We start from the raw sequence: 19,888 nt of genomic DNA on the forward strand, positions 1-19,888 counted from the left end.
CATGTGCCTGGGCTGCTACGTGTAACAAGGCCGCTACATGTGCCTGAGCTGCTACGTGTGCCTAGGCCGCTACATGTGCCTGGGCTGCTACATGTACCTAGGCCGCTACATGTGCCTGGGCTGCTACATGTACCTAGGCCGCTACATTTGCCTGGGCTGCTACGTTACATGTGCCTGGGCTGCTACGTGTACCTAGGACGCTACATGCACTCAACCGATTCTTGTATGTACGGCTCTTCAGTCTCCAAAAATGGGGCTTTATTAGCAAAATTTGCTGACGTACATTTACCGGTTGATTGTTCGACAGTGATAATTGGTGTGTTTAGCTCGAATAGCTGTCAGTGATTGGCCAACGGAAATAAGAACGCCTAACTATTTTTGATACAAAACAATGGTCTCAAGTAAGCGATACAAATGGTAAGTGCATGCAATACTCACCACCATGAACCTCGCAACGGAGCGCCACGATGTCACCTTCCCTGTGGGGGCCAACCACCCCTGACGCGACTGCCGACCCGCTCGCCTGCACAACGCTGGCGCTGCGAGGAGGAACTGAAATATAAAAGGAAAAATTTAGTGGTTTTAAGTAATTAAACTGTGTAATTAACACATACAGCATTATGATACATTAATTATCCACCTTTTCTGTGTTTTCAGTCGGGTTAATATTGTAACAGAGAACTGTGTTACAGCTAAAGCGATACACTTTTGGTCCTATTGTGGGTCGTCCTGACCCAGTTTGGTGGAGCAAAAGAACGTATCAGTGCTACGTATTCTCTCAACTCGTGCTGTAGGTAAAAGCGAGGGAATCAATATTTAGGCATTATGACATATTTATTTTTCTAAGATACTCAGAAATTCGTTATTTTTTCTTTCTGCGTTTCACCAGGAGTCTAAATCGGAGAAGTCAAATTTTCGGTCCTGGTATTCAAGGCACATGTTAAGACTGACAAATCACAACATTTTTATAAAAAATGGTTCAGTAATATCTTGCAGTCAAAACTATCTTCAGTCGCATGAAACATAATAGAAAGTACAAATTTTGGAATTTGAACGAAAACAACTTTTACAACTACAACTTTTTAGAATTGATGTCACTTGTTTGCTTAAATCGCGAGTTAACAAAAAATTTAAAAGCAAAGAATAGTCCACAAAAATTCAGATCTTTATAGAAAACTTTTTCAATAAAGATATGATTTTTTTGGACTATTCTTTGCTTTTAAATTTTTAGTCAACTTCTTTAGATCTGGTGATTATTGGAGCTTTGAAGACTTGTCCATGTATAGCTTTTTTCATATCTTCGATGAAGTTTCTAAACAAAGAGGAACGTCATATTGTGGTCCGGTAGACTTGAACATTTCACTTTCTTACAAAATCGATATTTACAAAATATTATTTTTATGTATCGTGTTATTTTACAAAATCTTTATTTTAATTAAACAAAAACAAGTATGTTTGTAGCTCGAAGAATCTGTTTTCCCTGAGAAAAACCTATACTCCAGAGTCACCGCGTGCAGAAATTCAACACTTATCTTAATATTATATTTTTTTATAGTTGTTTCTAATACTTGCACCTTACATGATTGCTTGCTGCGTTATATACCAATTTAGATTGGAAGCTAAAATTAAATGTGATAAAATAAAAGCATATCTGAAACAGTAGCAAATCAAAGAGCCATAAACTTTAGAAGTCCTTGTATTAGTAGCAGATTTATACCCCTATTTTTTGTTGCATTTCATCAGGGCAATTAAAGAGAATATGATGGTCGAAGTCTAGAGATAACCTGACACTCGGGCTGCCGGATCGTGTTAGGTTGGCTGGTATCATGAGAACAGCTATATTGCGCCTAATTTAATATAATGTAATATAATATGCAATATAATATACTCGTAATATGAAAACGAAATTAAAAAAAATTCCATATTGATGGACTTTTGTAGATTTTTCAGAATTCATATCCTTTCTTGAAATCATCAATTGATATTTTGATCATCGCTATTATTCGAAATAATCTTTATCACCCCAAACCTTAACAATAAAAACAAGTCAATCGTATCGACAGAACTGCTCTCAATTTTCTAACGCAAACGTTGCCTTCTCACAACACGTGTATCGCTAAAGTTCAGTCCTTGGATCCACCAATTCAATTAAAAAAAACATCAGTCCTTGGATTTCTGAGCTGGGGAAAAACACCTTCGATTTCAAAGAGAGCCTTTCATTTGGCTCCTTCCCTATGAATTAATGAGCCCCTATTCACCAGCCTTCCACCTATGATTTGACTCTGGTCTCAAGGCAGGTCGCAGGAATCCCTCAGACATGAGTATAAGGCGTCTTCTTATGATGGAACCCTCCGTCACGCAAGGGGATTATTTCCTTTAGAAAATGACGCTCCGTCTGTCCGGATCGGCTTAGCGTGGCCAGTTGCACTCCGCGTTCATGCAGAACCGCGGATACGATCAGCCTGCTTATGTGAGTGCTCCGTCTTTGATGTATTAAGTAATGCTAGTAAATTCCCTTCAGGATTAATTCTTGCAGAAATGTTCTAGCATTATTATATATGAAAAGAAAATTAATCATAAATTAAAATGGAATATAAGACGTTTCTAGTGCACGTAATGCATCATGAAATAACATAATGATATTTTATGTAATAGAAAACATAACTTTTTCGTAGAAATATTTTCATAACAAACTGTCAACAAGTTAGAGGTAACATACCTTAGCGGAGTTTTGCTCTGAAATTTTAACAACGATAATGGAAGAATGTTGCTCTCCACTGCCTTCATCGTACGGCTTTTAACCGAATTAAGAACACCGAGTCCTTTAAGTTTGACTTGAAGTGTCCAAGGACGTTTAATCATAAATTACCTCTGTTGCGTAACCCCTAGAGCGCTAAATGCCAGCAAATAAGAAGTTTAAATACGCAAAATCAAGAAATTTTTTATTAAGTAGTATTCTGCTTTAAATGTCAATGTATAAACTCTTCTACCATCCTAGTAGCACACATGTACTTTGTTCAGAATAATGTAGCTTATGTTGTCTTAATGTGTGTATGTTAATACACATTAATTAAGTGGCATTTTGCTAACATGTGTCCATGTTAATACACAAAAAAGCCATAAAATATAAACATGAACATATGAAAAACAACACCATAAATCCTACAGCCCCGCGAGATGTATAGCTGCGCACACATCAAAGGATTCCATTTAAATTTCTACTGAAATTCCATAAAATTCCATAAACAAACACCGATTATGGAAAACGCAATTTAAAACTGGCATAGTGTCCATTTAAAAGAATTAATAAGCGGAGGCGGATTAGGGGATTTTTTTTTATTTCGTGACTTCTGAGACCAAAATAAGGACCAGGGTTTATAAACTCGTAATTAATAGCTCAAGTCATGAAATAACACTAACATTAATCGCGAATAATATGTCAAGTAAATTTTTATCTGGTAATTATTTTGCAGTTGTAATAGTTAACCTTTCTATTTAGGTTTTAATCTCTTCGGTGTAAATTTGGCCGTCTACGTTTGATTTAATTCCTGAAATTTTGAACTGATGAAGTTGCTGTTATTCCATTAATGTTCTCGATCAAATGAAAGCCTATTTACATGAAATCATTAAATTCTTTTCAGATTTGAAATTCAGAGTTAGGATTGCATAACAAATAAAAAATGTGACATATGATAAAGTATAAGAATCGTTTTGTTTCTCTCGTCTCAATCTTCCTCAATCTGCGTGAGAGCTGGGGATTATTGCTAAGAAAATTTGGGGATACGATCGTTGAACGATTATTGGGGAATAGCTTACTGATGAAGCTGAGGAATAGTGGTGCTTTTACGATAACTGCGAAATATGAACATAAACATAGTTTTACTCATGAACAAATATTTCCATTTAAATCTTGAATATTTACAGCCTATTAGGAGGGCGAAAAAGCCGCTTGTAAACAGGAATCATTAAATTGTATAAAAAATGATGACGGCTGAATTATACATAAAATCATAGCAATGCATGATAACACATCCTTTCTGACAGTTTTCCGATCACGAATCGAAAACTTGTATAGTTTCATTTGATTTAAAACGCTTTAATACTTTTACGTTTTCCGGTAATTAGTTTTTTAATCAATAAATAGTACAATAACAGGAAATACGGCACGTATTAGCAATCCACTTGAAGTTGATTATACTAAGCATAAAATGCTATCATTCAAAAACATATGACATGGATTAGAATTTATAACGATAAATATGAACTTAAGATCGGTAAAATGAAAGTCTGAACGTAGAACGTAATAGATAACAAACCTCCTTTAATTAAACAAATATCTGCGAGTCTCTCCATCCCATTGCGTCCCATTATCGGATTTCCGTTGGAGAGGACAAGCCGGTATCGAAGTCAGGAAAGAACAAAGGCTGACATTTCTGACAGGGGAACATAGTAAGCTAAGCTCGCGATTCCGTCAATATCGACTTTTGTCCACGAGCGCTTGATCTCTACTAGTTGAAGTGGTGTGGTGAACACGGACTTTAATCACCAAATGTTTCATCTACAATGGCTGAAGTGACGTGGTGAACACGGGCTTTAATCACCAAATGTTTCATTTACACGGGCAGATGTGACGTGGTGAACACGGGCTTTAATCACCAAATGTCTCATCTCCACGGGTTGAAGTGGAGGGGGGAATACGGGCTTTAATCACCCAGAATTTAATCGCCACGGGTTGTAGCGGTGTGATAAACTCGGGCTTTAATCGCCAAGAGATTAATCTCCACGGGTTGAAGTGACTTGGTGAGCTAGGTCTTTAATGATCAAGTGTTCAACGACTCTAGCATCACCTATGTGGTCACTGAAGTTTCGCTAATCGTAATGTAGAATCGTGTTGAAGGTAAAGTATTAAGGAGCCAGAAACTCTCAGAAAATTAAGTAAAGTATTTATGAAGCCAGAAACTCTCGAATGATTTGTATGTAACTCATTCAATGCGGCGTCTCCTGTCATAATGGCTTTCGGTCAAAGGTTTCCTCTTTCCCGGGACTAAGTTTTGATAAATCAGAGTCTCTGTTATCAGAGGCTTGGTGCTCTCAATTGTAAAGCTGGTATATTTCAGGAATAAAATCCTAATTACTCGCTTTACTGTGCTGAATGCGTTAGAAAAACACATTTAAGAGCACCTCTAGCATTAAATGAAAATTCCGAGCCGCCATTGCCTTCTTTTTAGAAGTATACACATTCAGATCTCATTTATGCCTGCTATCGCTGGAGCTAAAAAGCAAAGCATAATCCACAGCTGCATTTTGCATGGAGTTGGAAGTGCGGCGTCATGGCGTTTCCTGTCCCAAACTCTCACAACGATCACGCTGTCCAAACATTTTAAGTCGCTAAGTGCAAGGCTCCAGACACAGAAAAAACGTCAATGAGCTGAAGGCCAAAGAGTTTTCCCAAAGAGCCGCTTGCCCCGATTCCATGGGCATAATCCCTTGTGAAAGAACACTACTGTGATCTTAAGCTGAATTTAAAACGGGAGAAAACAAACGATACATTCTGCTTTCTTCTATGGCCGTTGGTATTTATAACTAGAGATCCGAGTCCATGGAGAATCTATTTTTTATTTTCCCGATATAAAATTGGAAGAAAATATCATGGCTATTGTTTGGAGAGTTCATGGAGCAACGAAACCTCTCTGGAGGCGAAGCCGGCTGAAATGGTGACTAAATTAATTGCTTATTTATTTAATCGCTTTTTATTTGATTATTTATCGTTAGTTAATTTCATGTTATAAGTAAATTATTACTGTTATAATTATAAAACATTAAAAAATTTGTTATCACGTATATGCGAGTCATGGATGTTTAGAATTAGAGCCCAAGAATGCCTCGTTTTTTCTCCTCTTGATGACCATTTTTCCTGTTTTACGTTGTCTTCTGTTTCATCTGTTGCCAGTATGTCCGTGTTTCACCAGCTTAAGCTCGTAGCAAATTAAAACAAATCATAGTTTTGTAGTCACTTATTCACGGCAGGTGTCGTGCAACGTGCCCTTTGACCTCGGGGGACATATTCAGAGCTTTACAAAATTAAATTTCAAAGTTAAATTTGTGTACATTTTCATAATAGACCAATGATTTACCATTATATTTCAAGCATAAAAAAGAATCAAAGAACTCAGTCAAGGTTATGATATAAACTTAAAATGAAATTAAATATGAGCAAGCCACAATTACTATTTAGTTATTATCAATAACCTAAAACGCGATGCAGATGTTGTATGTCAAGATAATCCGAACACTATTATTCCTGAAGTACACAGATTAAATTACCCCAACCCCATTCGAAGTTAAATGTTCTATTTTGCTCGATATTCCCCACACAGCATATGTTCAGCCACGAACATCTCCACAGCACACACGCGAAACTCGAATTTAGTTTGGTTACAAATTAATTAAACTGGCCGAGACGAAGCCATTGCCGGGACAAGCGATGTCTTAGTGCGCAAGGCTTTTGTAATTGAAAAGCTGTTCGGTGGTCGACCATTTACGCAGTCCAGTCTTGGGACCAGCTCGCTTCTGCACATCCATTATAAATAAGTCCCGTGGCTTTGGCTAAAATGCCAGCGAATATCAGAATAGCACGTGCGAAGATTCTCTTCAAATAAACTACGTATGTTTAAAGCACGCGTATAATTAACATGACGCATGGGCGTGTGACACGAAAGGAGTTTTATCATGCGATGCACATTTTGTGTGCTGCTCATACGTATTATTTACAAGTTTATGTGCATTGTGGAGTACGTACGGAATTTTTTCGTACGAATATGTGAGTTTTTTGTAGAGCACACACGCTCTCTAAAAAAATTTGTGTGTAGTGGAAAGTTTTGACGATGTTTGTTCGCTCTATTTACTTGCGTTTGAAGTAGAGCATATACGCGCTCGCTTGAAAATTTGCGTTCGATGTAAATTTTGTTTGTTGTTTGTTTGTACGTATGATGTGCCTTTACTATACAGTAGAACCTCGCTTAGCGACAATTATCCGTTCAAGAAAGTTTGACGTTAACTGAAACGTTCGTTAATCGAAATAATTTCCCCCTTAAGAAACGATGAAAATAGAAATAATTAGTTCCTAGCCCTTATTGACACGATTATATTTGAAAAATACAGGCTATGTAGGTATGTTTCTTAAATAAGAAAAGTTAGAAACGAAGGTAAATAATCATAATGCCAGCAAAACAAGCATTCAAACGTAAGAAAACATTTAGTAAACCGAAGGAGACACTGTTTTGACTCTGATGTGCAACTGTGTGAGCGTGACTGGATGGAGTTGTTGGGTTCAGGGGAGGAATTTGTGATGAGTTGCCCTCCAAGAGTTGCCCTTGTAAACTCGGGGGTCAATTCCCTTCTCTGTCGCTTTGACATTGAAGAAAAAACTTATCCAGTGTCTCTTTCTTCTGCCTTTTTTTTCGTAGCAATTTTCGATAATATGAAATCAAATTACCATTAAACATGTTTTGGCTCCTACCCTAACAAAATTTGAAGGCGTGCGCGACCCTGCATTAGGGCCACCTAGCACTCGGACCGCACGTAAATCAGCTTCTCTATGTCCGCTTCGGTTTAGGGTTCGAAGAGCAGCCTCTGGGCAGTTTGTTTGCTCGGTATGACTCGGCTCGGCTTACCCTTGTTTTACTCTCAGGCGACTATAAAGGAGATGCACATTTCCGGCGACTATAAAGGAGATGCACATTTCTAAATGCACATTTCTGGTCAGGAGATTTTGACCAGCAACTGATTACGATCTGGTGGCCAAACGGACCCAGAATTACTTTGCACAGAGTGTAGTGACTATTCGGCTGAAGCCTAGGCGGTCCCCGAATTTTGTTAGGGTATAGCCTACCGCACTACTGTTAAACTCTTAACCTTCTTTGGAGGCTTGCCTAAGGGCTATAATTGTTTGAATATAGCACAAAATCACTATATAAGATGGATATAAACAGATAATGATTACGAACGTCTAATCTATGCTGAGTCATCCGCAGGACTGGGCGTCATGTCGTTCATCTCGGAAGCTTGGTTACTTTTCCGGTCATGAAGCATTAGTTCTTCGTTCGCAGAGGTAAATTTTTATCGAAACTCTTCGTGGTTAACCGCTTATTTCGTTAACAGAGGCCTTCGCTAACCGAGCTTCTTCTGTACTCGTATTGCGCACAAGAGCTCTACACTTCATTTTCCTAAAGAGTTTGTGGGTAGTGCAGATTTTATTATTTTGATGAACAATGAGTTCATTGGGCGAGCTTCACTGAAATGCTGTAACGGGAAATCTTCAAAGTAAATTATAAATTGACTATTGATTAATCTTATTGTCAGTAGCTGGCGTACTTGCGAACACTATCTTGGATATGAAAGTAATCCAGACCTGGCTATCGGTCTAAACCAATAATGTTCTTTCAATTATATATATATTAGTATAGATAGAAACTTATTACTTCGCTTTCAATTAGTATCAACTGATTTAGGTTTAACTTATTAATGTTAAACTTATTAATTACAAACTTATTAACTTAACTTTAACTTATTAATTACAAACTTATTAATGTCAGATAAAGAATGGAAACGAAAATCGATAGGATTGCTAGCAAACTGTCAGACAAAGACATGAATGGTATAAAAGTTGATTTTATTTTAAAAAATTTATCGCACGAGTCATGAAAATTTTGTAAAGTTCTTGTGCCATCATTTGGAAAGTGCAAAGATTGACTAGCCATGATACGCTGTGTGTGTCGCAAGGACTGATGTAAGCCCATGATTCAATCATTACAAAAGCCAAATGATTGACTCACAATAACCCGAAGTATGTCACAAGGATAGATATCAGTCTCCCATGATTCAATAATTTCAAAAGTCAAATTATTGACTCACAATGACAATTTGTGCGTGTCGCAAAGATTGATGTAAGTCCTTGATTCAATCATTTCCAAAGGCAAATGATTGACTCACAATGACAAGCTGTGTGTGACCCAAAGATTGATGTGAGTCACTGATTCAATCAGTTCAAAAGCCAAATGATTGACTCACAATGACCCGAAGTATGTCGCAGGGATAGATATCACTTTCCCCTGATTCAATAATTTCAAGAGTCGAATGACTGTCTCGCCATGACATGTTAGTGTGTCCTAAGGACTGATGTCAGTTAATGACTGAATCGTTTGAAACATCAAATGATTGGCATGCTATAACTCGCTGGCGTGGATAGCTAAAGCTCACAAACTCTAGAGACTCGTTCGGCCAATTAGGTCGTCGTAGGCCTAAGGGATTCTGCCGCTCAGGCAAATCTAGCAAAGGCCAATTATTGGCCGCTCATTGTGCGGCTCTTAACTCCATGGCTTCATTTAATGTTAATTGACTTTAACGGCAGGGGGCACGAATATTTTACCGCGACCTTATAATAAATACAAGGACCCTCATTAGGAAAGCTCTTGAAGCCCAAGTTCGCAGCAAAAGCCATTTGCAGGTTAGGGGAGCGTTCAGTTCGATTAGCTTAGGCTATAAAAGATTAAATACATAGTGGTGTAAGAAGCTATCTGCTCAAAACAATATCTAATTTTCAAGTGTAACATCTATTAAACCAAGCAAACTGTGTATTTTTTTTCAAAATTGAACAATTCTGTATCATCTCAGAATGATTTCGTACATTTTGCGAGTTACTTGAAGCTTTGGAATTACCTCTCAGTTAATACGCGAAATATTTCCAAGTTAACAACCGAATAACAATGTTATAATAACAGCAGACATTGTTATACACAAACGATGTAACAATGTTGAATAACAGTGTGTTCACCAGCTTGTCATAAAAACAAACATTTACTCATACCACCAATTTTTGTATGCAGCGAGTTATCCTGTACTACGGGTGTGTATAATATCGCTTCAAATCCGATCAGTAGCAAAAAACTCATTCTTCATAGATTGGTATCACCTGCGCTAACAACCCTTCATCGTTTCAAAACGCAATCTCACTATGGATCGCCCGAGAACCATGACATTCTTACGAGGTCTTCAGTGCTACTGAGACCATTCAAAAGAAATCCCATTTGGTTATTTTTTGGTCATCTCCCGGGAACGCCTGCGATATCAACGAACACTTTCGCACCGCGTCCCACAAATCTAAGGACGCGCAGTGCAGCGATTCAGCCCATGGAACATCGTAAATTTGTATGATAAAAACATCCTAAAAAACAATATAGCAATTCCTCGCATCGTTTTCCTGAAGACGAACGGCATCGAGGACGCATGATCTGCGTGAGAACGGCCTCGCCGCCGCTTCTGTTGCTGCAGTAACAGTGGATTCTATGTCACCTGAGGCTCCGAAAAGGAAATTGAAGGGATTTCTGCGGAGGAAATTGCTGTGTTTCACTCAGCTTGGGCAGCGTTGAATTGGTAAGCGGTCTGTGGAAACACTAGAGTTCTGACTAGAGCTTGTATTGCAAGCTTGAAGAATTGCGCATTATTAATCAATGAAGACGGAAAGCTAATGCAATTGTTAAAGGACCACAAGGTCCTGTGCAGGCATTTTTCCTGTTCACTTGTAAGCACAAGATTTAGGTTTGAAGGCGTACCTGGAAAAAGTTTAATGTAAACTTTAAAAGACCCAGGAATTGCTTGACTGCTATTGTAGGTTGAACGTGTACTGTGTTTTTAATGGTACCGTTTTCATGATGCCAATAAAATTTCACATGATTTACTAGTTAATAATGTTTCCACAATGATTGTGAGATTTACTAATAAAATACCCTCATATTAATAGCATCAAATCAACTGGTTAATATTTAAAAAATATAACTCAGTACTCACTGCAGTGAGTGACAGAGAGCGCATTTTCTCGTCGACGAAAACGTGAGGTCATGGACGGACAGACGGACGGATGGACATGGCGAGCACAATAGTGCATTTTTTTCATAAATGAGAAAATGCGCTAAAGAGAAGCTTATTTTTTATTAAAACCTCATTCTAAAACGTTATATATTTTAATAGTGTATTTATGTGAGTGTGTTGAAGTCATGTGCTCTATATATAAATGAGCTGTTAGGGCCCGCATTTGCATTGCAAATCGTTTCGGAATATTACCTGGCAATACAATTATTGGCTATTTCAATTTTGTTAAGTATGAATAATATGCGCAACAATATTCTTAAGGTTGCTTTAAATTTAAAAAACATGAGTTAAATATTGGGGGTATCGTGCTAAATGTGACTTTTAACTGGCAATTTTTAAATTAACGTGCACCAATTTAAAATTATTAGCTGAATTTGGGAAGACGGGATTCGGAATTCTGTTATTCGCAAACTGTAAGAATAATCATTACGTGCTACTGCGGACCTTCTGCTAGTTTTCTTCCATGATGAGAATTCTTCTTCTCAATTCTAAATGTGTAATTAATAATCCCATATTACAATATTTTCCCATGCTTTATAAAATATTGCAAATTTTCTACATTGGAAATTGCAGAAAAATGTTCGGTCGAAACGACTGCTATAAACCTTTAATAAATAAAGCTGGGTTTGGCAAGCGACATTAGAGTTTTTTTATCGTAGCAAATCTTCAAAGACCGTTTTTTTCTTGAAGATCACAGAAAGCTCAAGATTTGGAAGAAATTTTGGAGTCGTTTCGCCTGAGGAGTGGAAAGTTCTCAGGATTTCCTGGCCCTTATTACAGGAGGTTGCTGAAGACTCTCGTGAACTTCCGGCTTTTCCATTCCGCTGTCTCATCCGCATTGCTAAAAAATTTTCATCTCAGATTTTACCCTTTTTCTGCATGAATAAAGGAAGACAAACGCTGCCTCTATTTGCATCAATGAAGAAAACTTATGGGATATACTATTTTGGGTCTAAAGCTGATGGGATTTACTTTTGTGGGGTTTTGGTTGAAATTCGGCCAAACCATGCTAAGAAATTCTATTTATTTGTCGGAATATAAGTCGGTTTTTCCTCGTCGGCCAGGACTTTTATTTACCCGTATGAATCTTCCGTTCTACAGTTGTACCTTTGCTTATATGTATGAAAAGAATCAAGCACCAAGAATCCTTTAGCAATAGAACTGTAAATAGAAGCTATCACTGATCGAGATGGATCAATTGAGAATTGATTTATATCGTCCTTGTATATTTTATATATTCCAGGCTCCAGAGAAATGTTATATATTTATTGATTATTTAAGGCATATTCACTAGTCCTATGCCAAAAGTATGCTTAAATAATCAAACAGAATTGCATTTTATTGATCATTGTATAAAAACTAATGATTACAGAAGTCGCATGTTTCTGTTGCCTGGAAAAGAGTCGGGTGGGTAAAATTGCCTCCGGTCCGGTCAGGGCTGAGCGATCTTTTGACTCCGGTCCGCTCAGGGTTGAGCGATCTTTTGACTCCGGTCCGCTCAGGGTTGAGCGATCGATGAAGCATTTTTTCCATTTGTGAACGACATTAACCGTCAGACTCCCCAGACGAATTATAGACGTGATTTTCCAGACCAGCCATTACGTCAATCTTTTTCAAAGTTTTACCTGTCGTTTTTCGTCTATGCCACGCCAACCCGTTAGAAAATGAACATACTAATAATTATTGTTCATTATTCATGACTATGGAAAAGAAATTAAAAAATTTCTGGAAGAATGACGTAATTGATTGTCATAATATAATAATTTGATTGCTCTCCAGTCAGGAATATAAGTAAATAAGATAGTTATGGAAATCTGACTGGGTGCTGATATATGATATATCCCAACATCCACTCACAACCTATAAACAACTCGCTACTCGTCTTGTCAATAAATTAAGGCTTTTATTGTATGTCCTTTGAACCAAATGTAACAACAATAAGTATTCTAAATGGCTTTTAATTGTTTTGAATAGAAAGTAGCACTTTTTACATGAAATCCAAAATTCCTTAAGCGACAAGTCACGCCTTTGTTAGGCACATACGTAAATTTTTCTTCTATTTTTCTGTACAAATATTGGCTTATACTTTGTTATTTGTGTTGGTAATTAAACTCTAAAATTCCTAAATTGACGTAAAAAAGGCATTGCAACCTTAGCCTTTATTGTTAGTTTTATTCGGTTTGCATAATTTTACAAATTCATCCTGTTAACAGTCTTTTTAAAAGCCTTTGTCTAAAATTAGCTCCACATAGGTTTTCTCTCGGTTTTATCAAATCCTTCACTCTTGACTTCAGATTTTCCTTCAAGTCAAGATGCAAATTCTATAATAGCAGGAAGCCCTGCATGGAAATGGCGTAAATATTTTTTCAAAGCTGGCCCAGTGGGTCGAAAATAAATTGTGAGGAACGTTTGTTAAATCAACGCAAAAAAACAAAGCCTTGTGAGTACCAATCGCCACCAACGATTCATATTTGCCTGAACTTCAAATATGCACGCAGCTTCCAAATTCGAATTCAAAAATTCATGGACCGTGCGCGCTTCAAGATAAAATGCACAAGAGGTTTGTGGTCTATGCTTCTGCGCGCTCTGAAGCGAGTTCGTATCATATGATAACATTGAAGCGTATAAGATAACTGAAATGCCAAAAAGCGAGATTACAGCGTGTTTTTCGGTTGTGTTCCCGAGGTTTCCTGTGATGTTAGTATTGGCGGTTAAGTGATGATCATCATCCTCTACAAGCTACCACTATCATCATTCTATTGCCTTGGAGTTTTAGTTGCTGCCCACAAGTATTTATAATCAAGGCGGAGTTTGTTCATATTGAGGTTTCTGTCAATTTAGCCAAAATGCAAATAAAATCAACCACGTTCGATGCAGGGCATACACGTGATAGTATATCATTACGATTATTATTATTATACGAAGAAGTTATCGCAGCGTCTGGTTCAAACGAACTTCGAGTGCACGTCACACTCATGTTTAATAATTAATAGCAAGCGAAAAATGAATAGAAACAAGAAAGGATTAAAACTGATAAAAATAACTAAGCACTTGATTCATAGGCTCTACGAAATGGTTCCGTCTTTAGGCGTCGACAAAACACCTGCAACGAAGGAGCTGATGTTACGGAAGCAGTCAGACTGTTCCAGGTATTGGCGGAACGTTCTGTCGACAACGGCAAATGGACGACGAGGTCCGCTGTTTACGACGAACGCAGTCGTCTTCTAGAAGGCAGATCCGACATGCGTAGCAGACATTCCTTGAGATAAGGAGGCGCCAGACCGTGAAGGCATCGGAACGTCAGAACAGCGACCTCAAACTGAGTGCGCTGCTGCATGCGCAGCCAGTGAAGATCGCGCAATATCGGCTTCACATGGTCGAATTTTCGCTTATTGCCAACGATTCGCTCAGCAGCGTTCATTACGGATTGCAATTTATTAAGTGTCGTGGTCGCAAGTCCATAGAGTGTGGCATTACCATAGTCAAATCTGGTCAGGTTGAGCGCCACCACGAGGACCTCGAGGACCGGCCTCGAAAGACAGCGGCTGACGATACGTATTCGTCGTAGAGCGCCAAAACAAGCGGTGGTGACTTTGGGAATGTGATTGTTCATAGAAAATTCCGAGTCCAGAAGAATTCCCAGGTTGTGAACCTCCTAAGACGCAAGCATGATGAACTCGTTGCCCACACGAACAGGGTTGGCCGGAAGCTGATATTGGCGCCGAGCGGTCGCAAACTAAATAAAGTCGGTTTACTATGCATTGAGCTGGAGCCTGTTGGAGCGCATTCAGTCTGAGACGACGCATCCATGCAGACAGACATCCGGCCCTGCAACACTGCAGCGTCAGTCTGTGCACAGTAACTATAATTTTGGGTGTCGTCTGCGAACATATGCCTATTCAAACCATGTGAATCAATTATGCGCAACACGTCGACAGTATATAACAGGAAGAGGATTGGGTCGATAACTGATCCCTGTGGTACGCCGCAAGTGACCAACGATGGCGTAGAAGAAGAGTTCCCGCGTCGAGCGCATTGGAATATATTGCTGAGATAGGACTCGATCAACCGCAGCACTGTGCCATGCAGGCCGAAAGATACGTCAAGTCGGCGCAATAAAGTGGCGTGGTCGGCCGTGTCAAACGCGGCCGACAAGTCTTGTAAAACCGAGTCGCGGTCTACTGCTCGCATACTTTCTGGAAGCACCTTCAGCACAGCTTTTTCCGTCGAGTGGAGATGACGGGATGCAGACTGGAGGAAAGGCACAAGACCGGACTGCTGAAGATGTTTGTTCAGCTGTCGGGACACAACGCGTTCCAGGAGTTACGACAAAACAGACAGGTTGGAAATGCGATCAGATTTCGACGAAATCGACAGGTTGGATTTGCGATCAGAAGCGTCGAAGCCTGTTTTTTCAATAGAGGCGTAATTTAAGCTGATTTGAAGTTCTCCGGAACAAGACGGTCAGTGAGGCAGCGGTTGGTAAATTCAACCAGAAAAGTATTCGGGTTACAACAATTCCCTCAAGTAACGACGTCGGCAGCGGATCGCTGGCACACTGCATGTTAAGCAGCGTGCGCACTGCAACAATAACATCATGAGCTGTGACGCCAGTGAATTCTTGGAGCACGGTGAAAATGTTAATGACGGAGCATCGGCTGACGACGCTCGCACAGCAGAAATTATGTTTGCAAAAACCGCATGGAATTCTTCCGAACTTACGTCCCCCGAAGCATCTGTATGAAGCCCGTAAATTTACCAGAAACTTTTGTCACAATGGTTTTAACTTCCAAAAAGCATTTAAAATATTACATTAAATTCAAAGGAAGATTTCCAATAGTCTTGCATCATATTTATATCAATAATCAAATAAAATATAATCACTTTGAAATGCATGAAAAGTCCGGAATGTACGAAACAAGAGTTACGACTCTTTTATCGTACTCTGAATGTGCTCGTATTTCTGATATGTATTGAACCCTGGACAATATTCTCTTTAAGTAACATTTCAAAGCACAAGCTGAGCCTCTATGAACATTGAAATTCAACGCACCGTATTCATCGCCTTGAGAGTTCAGCAGTTCAAGCAGTGCTACAAAGTCTGGCCAGTTTGCAAGCGAATCCTTCTGATGGTTTCCAAACATTTCAGATTTACGAGCCTCGTCGAATAGGAAATTGTTGGCTAATCATAGACGGCCAACTACTGGCTGGCTAGTGGCCATGGATGACCCACCCAACATTTACAAGAACTAGATCAAACATGAGAATTATGGCGTTCAGGGCTTTGGTTTTTGATGTATGATGCCCAAAAGACGTAAAAATGTCTGAGATCGAGACTTCCACAAACTGCTTCCTTTCGCTGACGGTGTAGGCAAGTTTGTCTTCGCATTCCCCGTGATATAGATGATGCATTTTATATATGTCTTTAACAATCAGATTATGGGATTTGAATGCATTAAATAGATCGATCACAAACAATGATATTATGGTTGCATTAAATAAATGTCGTCATCAAACAATGATATTATGGATGCAATAAATAAATGGTCGTTATCAAGCAATGATATTATGGTTGCATTAAATAAATGGTCGTTATCAAACAATAATATTATGGATGCTAATTAAATGGTCGTTATGAAACAACGATTTTGTTGGCCCTTTGCATTAAATAAATGGTCATTAGCAGGGATTTAATAAATGGTCAACATCTTCATTACCGACATATGAATCGTTTATCAGAAACAATTAAATTAAATAATAAGCTGCCGGCAAAATTTTTTCTGCGAAATCCACTGTATTTCATCGTTTCATTTGATTTATGAATTCGGGAAACAATTTAAGCTATACATGTTTAGGACTTTTTAAATTTCCTACGAGTTAATCACAATTCATTTATTTCGAGTCGTTTTAAAGTTCCACCGAGTTGATCACGTGTCATTTATTTAAAGTCTTTTAAAACTTTCGTTAAATTAGTAACGTTTCATTTATTCGGGTCATTTTATATAAACTTCCCCCAACTTAATAACGATTAATTTACTTCAAATCTGTTTTAAATTCCAACCGAATTGACCACGATTAATTAATTTCTCAAGACCCTCGCAACTCCTGCATCTAACTCACCCACAATGTCGAGTTTCATCCGAAAGTTTCGTGAGCGAGATCTTCTGAAGTCGACGCGGCAGCGGTACAGCCCTTGATCGGTCCGCCTAACCGCCCGCAGCACCAAGGCGGGTCCCTCCTTGGCCGTGTTGAAGTGAGCGCCTGAGTTGAGGAGGGAGCTGTCCTGCCAGTGGTGCGCGTGGGGCAGAGGAGTCGACCGTCCGTCCACACTGAGACAAAAATATCCAGAACTCCTTTTATACAGAAGAAAAATATTATATATTATATAGAACACCTATGTAATATTTATATCTTATATAATATATATGTTTATATTAATTATATAGAACACCTTTTAAACCGAAGAAAAATAACCAAAATAACACATTCCTTAATTAATAAAATATTACTACATATAATACTGAACAAAATAGCTATGCAGTAAATGTAGGACTTAACTAAATATTTAATGAGTTTCAGAAGTAAGCAAGGATATAATAATCGTTTAATTGAATTGTAAGCAGCTAAATGGGTTAATTTTTAGTTTGCAGCTGAGTAGTGGGAAATGCCTGCAAAATTTGACGCCTATACCAGTTCACAGGAGTGTCATACTTGCTAAATAATAGAATTTAGAGCTGTGTATAAAGCGGCTAAATGCCCCATAATCAGTCTTAAAGTTAGCTAGTAATAATTGGTACGAATTCCGGTACAACAAGTAATAAGTTAAAAAAATTAACTCTTATACTGTATTAATTATTATTAAATTAAATATCATCAGTTCGGCATTTTTTACCATTCACCTGCTTAAGCCAAGGAATACTAAAATGGGAAATTTATTATCTTCATTTGATTGCTCTCGACGCGCGCAAACAATTTTACAACATGACTGGATGTTAAAAAATACTATCTAATAAAACTGGCATCAGTGTAGCGATCAATCTCTCGGACTCTCTCGAAAAATCGTATATAATGCAGTGCCCAGAGCGTTTCTTGAGCCTGGTAAGCTGAATGAGCAGCGATATAGAGCCATTTATTGCTGTATAATTCATTCGCTGCCGCGTTTGATCAGTTAAATTGCTGCAGATCAAAGCAGCGATGTATTTAGCTTTGAAACCACCAGCGCATCGCACCTGACTATTCCGTGTCAAAGATTTAAAATATAAATTTAAAATTAATGTTTTGAAGTCAAATGACTATTTATGGAGAGAAAAAAAGGGACAAAAGGCTTTACGTTTCAAGTTTTGTCAGTGCAAAGAAGATGCCCTCCAATTGTAGATAAATGCCCAGATTGTACAGCAAAAACTCAAGATTCAACGAAAAATTTCATTTTAGAAGTCAGTCATCATTGCAGGAAAAAAAATTGAATATTTTTTATCGGAAAATTTTTCTATGAATAACGTAATTTGAAGATCGGTTAAAATATCTGATAAAAATCATGCATGTCTTTTCTATAAAACAAACGTGTTTGCTTATGCGATGTGGAATAATATGGCTTCCTTGCGATAAAGTTAATAGAGAATTTTAGCTCAATTAACTGATGAAAAATATTTCAAATTCTATAAATGCGTCAGCCCAATAAATTTTTTTTTTATTTCTCAAACTCTTCTATTTAGTTTCAATTAGATATTAACCACTTACTCTAAGTACCTATAGATACGTGGAACATATTTCTGGGCTGATGGAGGTTACATCAATTATTTGACACGGATTAATTACTTGATGTGATGTAAAGCTTGGATTTTTATGTAAAAAATATAATCTTTTGCATAAATTGCATCGGTTGCCATATTCCTATCAAATTAAACTAAGAGGCATCTACTTCCAACCACGTTTTTGTTTGCCAGGGTCAATTTAGAGTCAAATACTGAAGCTTTTCAACATAAAACAGAAAAAATTACCCGTTAGCACACAACATCCAATCCACGTAAAATTTTGTAGAGTTTTAAGCTCTCGATCTCGGTACTTGAGTCCGACGCGTCTTTCCTTTTTGCTGAAAAGTAAAGGAAGAAAATTTCGCTTCTCAGTTCACTGAATACTTTTTTCAGTAAACATTATCCGCCATCAATAGTGCAGCGGCGATTTCCAACTTTAACACCAATTTTTTTAAACTTTCTAGCATTTTTTCGCTATCCTGAGCTATAATTTTATTGCTATAACTTGCGAACAATGTTTCAATGTATTATTACACTAGCGATCGAGGTTATATTTATAAAAGTCATAAAGCAATATTAGCTGCAACGGTGAAGTCCACAAGTGCTTCTCTGGTCTCAAACTCCATGAGATGGATAGTATAATTTTCCGAAGCAGCGCTTTCTTGAGAGCTCTTTCCCTGCTGAATAGACCTTTGTCCTTAGGTAACATCTTTTGGAAAGTCTTCCCATACCAGCAAGATCTCTAGTATTTTTTGGACCCAACTTCCTTCCTTCTCCGTTGCATTACGACCTTTAGATTTTTTGTCCACCACAAGGACACTTGTCCCTTGCATTCTTCAGCCAGCAGAGTAAAGGTAATGGCAGAGACAGCGATATTGCTCGGGATTGCGGCCAACTCTGAGCCTCCGGAGTCGGTGTATCGAAATGAAAAGTGTCATCCCGAATCTTTATACATTGCGCTGGCCGGACATGAAACCTAACTTTGTGCAGTGAGCTTTATTTGAGCAAGCGAGGCACGTGCCAGGACTTCGAACTCGACTTCCATGAGAAATGACGATTCTTAAAATGAAGGTTGAGCTTGACATTAGATGAAATCAAACTAATATACCAGGTTGTTATCGGCAACACATTTTTAAAGATCAAAATCATGACACTATATATGAAGTTTAAACGTTGGACTGAATCTGGTATTAAAATATATGAAAATCTAC

General features: G+C 38.1%; 1 protein-coding gene across 1 annotated transcript in view; it reads right to left on the reverse strand.

Annotated features, from left to right (window-relative positions):
• LOC108676646 overlaps positions 1-19,888 on the reverse strand; it is a 51,078-nt gene that overhangs the window by 16,988 nt on the left and 14,202 nt on the right. Inside the window, exons 3-5 of the mRNA XM_047884604.1 lie at positions 17,051-17,255; positions 14,832-15,222; positions 439-552 (exon numbers count right to left, since the gene is read on the reverse strand). Coding sequence (XP_047740560.1) covers positions 439-552; positions 14,832-15,222; positions 17,051-17,255 — 710 coding nt within the window. The remainder of the gene's footprint in view (positions 1-438; positions 553-14,831; positions 15,223-17,050; positions 17,256-19,888) is intronic.

The sequence above is a fragment of the Hyalella azteca genome, unplaced genomic scaffold, assembly GCF_000764305.2.
Source record: "Hyalella azteca isolate HAZT.00-mixed unplaced genomic scaffold, Hazt_2.0.2 contig15697, whole genome shotgun sequence".
Taxonomy (NCBI): Eukaryota; Metazoa; Arthropoda; class Malacostraca; order Amphipoda; family Hyalellidae; genus Hyalella; species Hyalella azteca.